At 41.6% G+C, this 9,646-nt stretch overlaps 1 protein-coding gene across 3 annotated transcripts in view; it reads left to right on the forward strand.

Moving 5' to 3' along the window:
- The first annotated feature begins 251 nt into the window (after positions 1-251).
- Positions 252-9,646, forward strand: part of Atp11b (ATPase phospholipid transporting 11B (putative)) — a 103,046-nt gene continuing 93,651 nt past the window's right edge. For all 3 annotated transcript variants that reach the window (XR_003836176.1, XR_003836177.1, XM_021157859.2), the window contains exon 1: positions 252-603. Coding sequence is in view for 1 of the 3 variants with exons in the window: in XM_021157859.2 (XP_021013518.1) it covers positions 577-603 (27 nt within the window). In the remaining 2 variants the exon portion in view is untranslated. The remainder of the gene's footprint in view (positions 604-9,646) is intronic.

Raw genomic sequence — 9,646 nt, forward strand, 5'->3', positions numbered from 1 at the left:
CGAGGAGTTGCTGCAGCCTAGCTGGCCAAGGTACAAAAACTCGAAAAAGGCCCATAGAGCGGGCGAGCCTGACAGCGCTCACGTTTTCGCGACACACCGCCCCGGAAAGGGGCGGGCAACCCTGCGCGGAAACAGGGAAGGGTGGGCCTCGGAGAGGTAAGGAGGCGGGCGGGTCCAGAGCAGGTGAGGGAGGGGAACAGGGCTTGGGGGCGGGGCCATGGCGGGCGAGGGCGGGGCGGCGCCGTGGGGGCGGGGCCATGGCGGGCGAGGGCGGGGCGGCGCCGTGGGGGCGACGGTGCTTCGGGTGACAACGGTCAGAGATGAAGGTGGCCGCGGCGCAGCGGGGAGTAGTGCTGCTCCGGGCGCGGTTGGCAGCCAGGCCGCGCCTGTAGGACCTCCGGGCCGGGGTGGCGGGCGGGATGGGGACCCGACTCGGATAGAAAATCGGCGGCAGCAGAGAGCGGAACTTAAGCCCGAGGGGCTCGCCTGCTCCGGTCACACTCGGAGTCCTCTTCCACCTGCTGTCGCTCGGCCCCGCGTCCGGCGGGCCACGACGGCGTCGGCGACGGCGGGGGCATGTGGCGCTGGGTCCGGCAGCAGCTGGTAAGTGAGGGCTGGGTGGCGCGGCTGGGCGGCGAGGGCTAGGCCGCGGCGGGGGCGCGCGGCTCTCCCTCGGCCCGGGCTCCGCACAGCGCGGGGATGCACTGCAGCTTGCGGCCGCTGAGGGTCGGGAGCCGCGCGGGCCCCGAGGTGACGGAGGCAGCGGCGCGGGGCGCGGGTCAGGCGGCTCCCCCGGACTCCGAACTAGGTTCGTGCGGGCTCCGGAGGAGGTCTGGGTCCTCCTCGGCCTCCCGGCGGAAGCTCGCCCTGGGCCTAGGAGGAAGGCGCGCCGGAAAGGTCTTCACCGCAGACCGATGCAACTTCTCTGTGCATCTCTTGTGTGTCACCCACCCCTCGAGGCGGTTAGAACGCACGGGTTAGGAGCCAGTGGTTAACTTTTGAACATTACTGTATTACCTGGAAAAAGAAAAAGAAAACCTTAGAGTGACTTAAGTGTCTAAAAAGCGTCACCTTTCTCAGAAACCATTCACAGACGAAAATCTCTCATGTCCCTTGGCACTTGCAGCCCAGAAAATAACAACGCCAAGGCGACAGTGACAGTTAAGGCAGACATCACTTCAGTTCTAGGAATGCTAATCTATATGCTGTTTAATTTCGAAATTGTACCAATTGCAGTATTTTTTTTTTTTTACGAGGTTTCAAGGCAGTGATAAATCTTAGAGAAACAGAAATGTCCTGTTTTGAGACCAAAATCTTCATTCTTTTTTCTTGTGGTAGAACAGCTTTTCAGGTAAAAACTAAAAAGTATGTATTTCAGTCAGTCTCCTGTTTATTTTACAGTAAGCATCATTCTTAAATAAAGAAATTTATAAATAAAACTAGAACCGCCTGCCACTCCCTCATACAAATGGTGGGTCTTTATTTTTAGCTAACTGTTGCAAATTGAAGTATTCCAGCTTTATTGGGAATCCAAGCTAATGATGTCATTTAATCCACACTGGCTTTCTTGTGGCAAGCCAGTACAGTAAGGAAGTTAATTATTACAAATCTGATCTGCTTTTGACTTCTCAGTCGTCAAGTAAATAAAAGATTTAACACCTTTTTATCTGATGTTTTGGGTGAGAAAATAGTTTTTAAGGCTGTTTTTTCAAGCCTTTCCCAGTATGTTAAGACAGTCTCTCAGTGTGAGGTACTTTTTTGTTAGCTTGAATAAAATCTTTCTATATGATCATTCCTATCATCCAGATAGAAATCTGGTAATGTTGGGAGAAATGGCATTATATTTATGGCTGAAAGGGATAAACCAGAAGCTGTGTGGTCATTTTTAAGTCAGCTGTCTCATGGCCCTGACTAACAAGTTGAACAAGTTGTCTTCCATTAAAAAAAAATACTATCTCTGATATTTAGTTGCCTGTCACTGGTTTTACTTTTAAGATAATCAAGTCTTTAAGAACTTGTGCCAGGGCTGGAGAGACGGCTCAGTAAGTTAAGAGCTCTGACTGTTCTTCCAGAGGTCCTGAGTTCAATTCCCAGCAATCACATGGTAGCTCACAACCATCTGTAATGGGGTCTTATGTACTCTTCTGGTGTGTCTGAAGACAGCTACAGTGTACTCATCTAAATAAAAATAAATAAATCTTTAAAAAAAAAACCAAAACCTTGTGCCAAAGCAGGACTTTGAATTGCTAAGTTTGTGTAATCACTTAAATACAAATTAAGGACAGTGTGTACAAAGGAACGAAGGATATTGTACTAGCTCAGTAATAAACAGCCTTTCTAGTTGCTACTCCGAGAATTCAGTTCAAAGGGTCTATCTTGGATTATTCAAATTATACAAATTTTATATACAAATAATGCAAATTTTATTATTATTTTGCTCACTGGGTTTAGTCACCAGCATTATGTTAATTGTAAAATTCATAAAAGGGAAAATTTGGGTAAGTCAATAAATCATAGGGACAGGTTGTTTTGGAAATGTTTTGGAACATTTCATATGAATCCTGGCTTTTAACCAATAATTTAACCAAAAAAAAGATACTTTTTGTTTTTAATTTTTGATTACTGCTTAGTGTGTTTGTGTGTGTGTGTGTAAGTAAGTCAAGACACCCTGTGCCAGTCAGTTCTTTGCTACCTTGTGGGTCTCAGGAATCAAACTCAGGTTCTCATTTGCTTCCTGAGACATCTAACTTAACTTGCTGTCTTTTTATGATAGAGACAATTATATCTTCTGTTTTATTTTATTTGCAGTTTTAAAAAATTGATTGATTTCTTATCTCTATTTAATATTTTTAATTGCCTAATGATGAGAAATCATGATAAAAACTGACATTTTCCCTTTATGAAAATAGTGAAAACATGTGGAATATCTTTTCTTTTTTTCTTTTTTTGTTTTTCTTTCACACATAATGTTCAAATTATTATTTTTTTTTTTTTTTTTTTTTTTTTTTGGTGGTTTTTCGAGACAGGGTTTCTCTGTGTAGCTCTGGCTGTCCTGGAACTCACTTTGTAGACCAGGCTGGCCTCGAACTCAGAAATCCGCCTGCCTCTGCCTCCCGAGTGCTGGGATTAAAGGCGTGCGCCACCACGCCCGGCTTCAAATTATTTTATGCTGAAAGTTATTATGTATTTCTGGTGTAGCTCATATTCATAGTGTAGCCCTTTTCAGTAACATGCTGTACTAAGTCATTATAGTCTGTCATTAACAGCATCTCAATTATAACAGCATAGGACCGATAGATGCCTGGTGTGTTGTTGTTGTTGTTATTATTATTATCATTTATTACTTTGCCAGTGCTGGCAGTCAAACCCACAGCTTTACACATGCTAGTGGTAGCTGTTGACCACATGCAGCTGCTAAAATTTGTGGTAAGAGAGGAAAACTCATATAGCATATTTATTTGTATAGTGCTGATGTCTACCTTTAAGCAAAAATTCTTATAAACGAATATATTTAGATGACCTATAAGGTTTCATTACAGAACAACATAGTGCCATGTTTTCATAGAACTTACTTGTTTGTAGGTATTTGCTAAATCCTGTTTTATGTGAACGTGATGAGGCTTTTACTCATGACTGTTCTCAGTCAGCCCCCTATATTGGGCTACAGTTAGTCTTGAGAATGTTTTCTGGATAATGAGTAGATTAGGAAATAATGAATATTATTTCTGAGTTTAGCAATATAGTGATAAAATTTAAGTCTGACTAGTCCAGAAGAATGTAGAAAATGATTGTAACTGCATGCAACCACAACCTAGCAGGCTGCGGGTGTTTGTTTAGCTGCTGGGACAGGTCTGCAATCCCAGCATCTGGGGGTTGGATGAGGAAGATGTGAGCTGGGGCACGCTGCAGTGCCGTTCTTACACTGTTCATGATGTCCCTTCAGCCTCCTGATTCACTGAGGAAACTGGCAGTTCTTAGCCACAACTCGCTGGGTGTTGTTATCAAATGTGTGAGCACACTTGCTGGGTCTGTGCTCCCTGCCTTGTTTGTGCCAGCACAGGAGTGAAGCCCCCTCTCCAGCTCCAGCTCACTGTGGTCACCATGCTGCTCTCATCATTCTCTAGCCTCCTCCGTCAGGTCACTTAGCAGAGCAGAGCCTTGAACCTGCAAACACAGCGAAGCTTCCCTCTCTATCTCAGTTTGCACTGGATTGTACCTGATTGCCAAATGTTCTTCAATATAATAATCATTTTAAAAGATTTATCCTGCATCACAGTTCTGTCTAATATACTTGAAATGTGGCTGGCTCACATTGAAATTTTCTTAAATATAAAACATAATGGATTTTAAAACAGAAGAAAAATGTGACATATCTCAGTTATATTTATTTCTGTAATAGAAAGATGGCTTAGCAGGAACAGGTACTTGTTACCAATTACTGTAATAAATACTCAGTAAATGTGCTCAGTCTGACCTCTGCTATTCACTTGGTAGAAGGAGAAATTATCTCCTGAAAGTTATCCTCTGACTTTTACATTTGTGTGCTGACATGTGCCCACTCCCCAACAATAAATAAATATAATGAAGAAATTTAATTGTTTATTTTTAAAATGTGGCTATTCAGAAATTTAAAAATAATGTATGTGGCTTGCATCTGTGGCTCATGTTTTATTTTTACTAGTACTGCTATATAACATTTTAAAAGTAAGCTTTAGCCAGGCGGTGGTGGTGCACGCCTTTAATCCCAGCACTTGGGAGGCAGAGACAGGTGGATTTCTGAGTTCAAGGCCAGCCTGGTCTCCGAAGTGTGTTCCAGGACAGCCAGGGCTACACAGAGAAACACTGTCTCAGAAAAACCAAAAAAACCCCAAAAAAACAAACAAACAAAAAAACAACAAAAAAAGAAGCTTTGCATTCTTTGGAGCACATTACACATTAAATCTGAATATCTTTATATTCATATCTCTCTGTCTGTCTATCTATCTATGTCTATATCTATCTATTGAAAGGATTTTTTTTTTTTTAATGTATCACAGGCTGGTCTTAACTTGTGATCTTCCTGCTCATTTTCCTGAGTGTTGGGATTTTGGGAATATATTCTTAAATATCAAATTTTTCTTTTGGTTAAGGTGACATGATAGGTGTGTCTAGGTGTTCCCAGAGCACTCAGGGACCTTGCTTCAGAGCCTGGATATACAGCTTTCCCCAGAGTGAGGGCAGTATACCAGGTGTCACCATTGAAAGCAAACTTATTTTCCTCCCTTGGCAGCAATTAAATGCCAACGGCTCTTCAGCTAAGGGTGTAATATCATGCCTACTTCACTTCCTCCATGCTGAGAGTTTGTTTTCTCTAGCTTGATCTTGTACAGGCCTTGTATATGTTGTCACAACTGTTATGAATTTGTATCTGTATCTGCCCCAGTGTGTCTGGAAAAGTTGATTTGAAGTCATTCACCATGTCTGCACCTTAATCTTTTCAATTCTTTGACACAGATCCTGAGTCTTGGGGGTGGGGGTGGGGTGGTTATATAGATGTCCAATCAGGGCTGAGCACTCTGGCAGCTCTTATTTGCCACATGTTGACCAGTTATGGGTCTCTGTGCTAATTGCCATATATTGCAAGAAGCAGTTTCTCTGATGAGGGTCGGGTAGTGCAGTGGGTAGTCTATGGGTATAGCAATAAGTCAGTAAAAGTTGTTTATTGGCATGTCCATTTAGCAAGTTAGTAGTAGGTTTTTCCCTAGAGCCAGTGATCTATCTAGCCACAGGTTCTTGGCGTCATGAATGGTGGTGTCACGTATCTCATGGAGCTGACCTTAAAGCTAATTCAGTCTGTTCCTCCCATACCACTCGAGCTGCTAGTGCATCAGTGAGCATATCTTGCCCGGCAGGTTGTGACTGTAGTTGTAGTGTTCAGAGCTGGGTGAGACCAGTGATTACTTTCTTGTAATGTACAGCACAATGGACTCTAGGCAGGAGAGATGAAGCTACCAGTTCAGTGCCAACTGGGTATCTATTGGTTCTGTAACTCAAGCGTGTGATGCTTTCAGCAATAGCGGTTTACTGTCAAGTTCTGGAGAGTAATCAATAGCATTGGCAATAATAGCCTGTACTTGGAGGTGGGGGTTATCGATCCTTTGGCAAACAACTCAAAAAGAGGTAACCCATTCCTGGTCCTGGGAGCTTCATTTAGTAGTGGATATCTAGTTGGGTTATTGTCCTCTCGAGATAGAGTAACTCCATTTAAACTGGAAGCTTCCACAATAGTAGACCTCTATGGGACTTTTCAAATTCCCTCCTCTACCCTGTCCTCCCATCATCAAACCATTTAATCTTTTCTGTACTGGTTCCTCCTTTGTAACACTCTAGTTTTTTCCATGAAAGACTCCTCTCCTCTCCCATGCCCCTTTACCAGTTACCTAAGCTGTCTGTGTCCTCCAAATGAAATGCACACACCTAAAGCTGAAAAGCGTCAACCCATGAGAGAAAACGCAGTGCTTCTGGGTTTTGCTTACCTCACACAGGATGATTGTTTTCAGTTCCATATAGTTACCTGAAATTTTCATAATTTTGTTGTCTAACAGCTGAATAATGCTCTATTGTATAATATGCCACATTTTCTTTATTTACTTGCCAGCTTGATGGACATCTAAGCTGTTTCCATTTCCTGACTCTTGTGACTAGAGCAGCAGTGAACATGGATAAGCAAGTATCTCTGAGGTAGAATATAGAGTCTTTTGGTTATAAGCCTGAGAATGGTATAGCCGGATCTTGTGCAAATCTATTTCCAGCATTTGAGGAGCGTTGTACTCCATAGTGGTTTCCATAGTGGTGTACACGTTTGTGTTCCCACCAGCGGTGAATCCATGTTCCACTTTCCTAGCATTTGTGTATGCACTCTCTCTCTCTTGTGCTCCCCACCCCCCAATGGCTCTGACTAGCACTTGTTATATAGACTAAGCTAGCCTGGAACTCCAGAGAACCACCTGCCTCAGTCTGCTTCCTAAGTACTGAGATTAAATGCATGTGCTATTTGTATGTAATCTTGAGAAAATTCTGTTTAGTTTCATTTTCCATTTTTAAATTGGGTTATTCCTTGATGGTTAGTTTTTTAAAAACTGTATAGATTCTTAATACCAACCCTCTGTGATTGATATCCTTTGCTGTTCAATAGCTTTGTAGTTTCATGAAGTCTCATTTGCCCATTATTGGTCTCCTCAGTGCCTGTGCTATTGGGGTTCTGTTCAGAATGTCCTTTCTTGTGCCTATAAGTTTAAGCATATTTCTCACATTCTCCTCTATCAGATTTGAGATATCAAGGTCTTACGTTGAGATCCATTTGTGGTTGAGTTTTGTGCAGGATGAGAGATGTGAATCTAATCTCATCCTACATTCCGCTATTTAGTTTGACCAGAACCTGTTGTTGAAGATGTTCTTTGTTCTCCAGTATATATCTTGGCCATTTTGTCAAAACTCAGTTCTCTAAACTACTGCACCTAAAGATCAGTGACCATTGTAGAAGAGGGTATGGGAAGACTGTAAACACCAGAGGAACAGCTCCTGGAAGTGTCTGAATGTCTAATGTCTTAATGGTGAGACCCATTAAGTCTTACCAGCATGGCTGCCTGAGTCGAACAAGGAGGACACCAAAAGATGTGTTAACATGGAAGGGGGAAGCTCACAAGAAATCAGCCCTAGATAGAGAACTATAGGCAACTAAGGAATGCTGGTAAGAAGGGAGATAATAGTCTTCCCAAGGGAAGAGCACACCAACTGACAATTAGCCAATAACAAATGGTCAGCGTGGAAAGATGTACATACAAGTATTGATGTATTTAGGAATATACACACACACAAACACACAATTTAAGAAAAAGAGGCCATGAATTTTATGGTAACTTGTCAGATTGTCTATGAACAAACCTGTATTTTAAAGACATTGATAAATTCTTTTCTTCATGTGATATCTTACACAAAACACTTCAGATGTGACTGATTTTAACCTCTTAGGTTTGTATCAACTGTTGTTACATGTTTTATTATAGTCTTTTGTGAATCATTGTCTTTTGTTTTAGAAGATGGCCTATTTTGAACCTTTGTATAGGTACATTTCTGTTTTTGTGACAAAGGAAAAACTTTAAACTGTCCCAAACAGAAAAATAGTAACTAACAGAAGTATGGTTTATTTTAGTGTGAGTTGCTATTACTGCTCTTGTTTATTATAAAGGTAGACCTTTAGCGCTCAATGCATTTTCAATAAAAAAGGAATTAAAATATCAAAAAATTGAATCTCATACATGAGGTTTGGAGGGAAGAAATGGATATTGTATGATTAAATTAATCTCAAAAAAATTAAAAATCAGATATCCATAGATATGGACTTATGTCTAGATCTCCACTTGTATTCAGTTAATCAGTGTGTCTCTTTTTATTCTGGTACAATGCTGTTTTTATTACTACAGCTTTGTAGTATAAGTTACAATCAGGGGTGCTAATACCTCCACCAATTCTTTTATTGTTCAGAATTATTTTTAGCAATTCTGGGTTTTTTATTTCCATATAAAGTAAAAGATTCCTTCTTTTCTTTTCTCTCCTTTTTCTTTCCTTCTTTCTTTCTTTCTTTCTTTCTTTCTTTCTTTCTTTCTTTCTTCTGTCTGTCCATCTGTCTTTCTGTCTTCCGTCCTTCCTTCCTTTGGAATATTTTCCCTAGGTGTCTGCTAGCTGCTTTCCTTCCTTCATGCCTTACATGGTATTTTTGATTGCCTCCCTCATAGTGTCTCTTCACAGCAACAGAAAATTAACTAAGATACCCGATCAACTAGTAAAGCCTTTTATAGCCCTTAAGTAGAATATGTAAAACAAACGAAACAAAACCTAGCACCCTCCATGGCAACTTTTGCACCCCGTTTCCTGCTGTTTCTCTTCGTGTTGCACCATTATTCAGCAGACTCTTGACCCTGCTTGCTTACCTCATGAAGACTGGGAGTCCACCCAGTCTTTTTGTTAGTTCTCCATCTAACATCTAAACCATTTCTCAGTTTTCCATCCCCTTTTAGGCATAATCATTTTCCATTTATTACTTCCCTCTAACATTTTCTGAATTTCTGTATTATGGTAATGTGCTGATAGGATTTGGAACTGCTAAAATGAAGTTTCTTCTCTCTGCTCAGGTAGTTTCCTCAGAGGCTCTTGTATAATAGATATTGGAACTGCTGCCAACATGGTTTACTATTGTATAAAGCAGAACAGAAAGCATGGTGACCTTCTTGTACATAACTTTCTAAAAAGTGAGATACCTAGAATTGAACTTGCTAGATGATGGGATATGCACACTGTGACTGCTAACCAGTTGCTTCAATTACATTTCAGAGTATGAGAGTTCCTGTCTCACTACAGCTTGCTCAAACTTCAGGAATGTGACCAGGGCTGACCATACAGCCTAGTGGGTAGATACTTGTTACCAAGCCTGATGACTGATGACCTTAGTTTGGTCCCCAGAACCCACATGGCAAAAGAAGAAAATGAATTCCAGCAGGTTACTCTCTGCTCTCCACACATACAGCACAGCATATATGTACACACACACATACAGCATAGCATATATGTACACACACACATACAGCACAGCATATATGTACACACACAC

Source organism: Mus caroli, chromosome 3 (genome assembly GCF_900094665.2).
Source record: "Mus caroli chromosome 3, CAROLI_EIJ_v1.1, whole genome shotgun sequence".
NCBI lineage: Eukaryota > Metazoa > Chordata > Mammalia > Rodentia > Muridae > Mus > Mus caroli.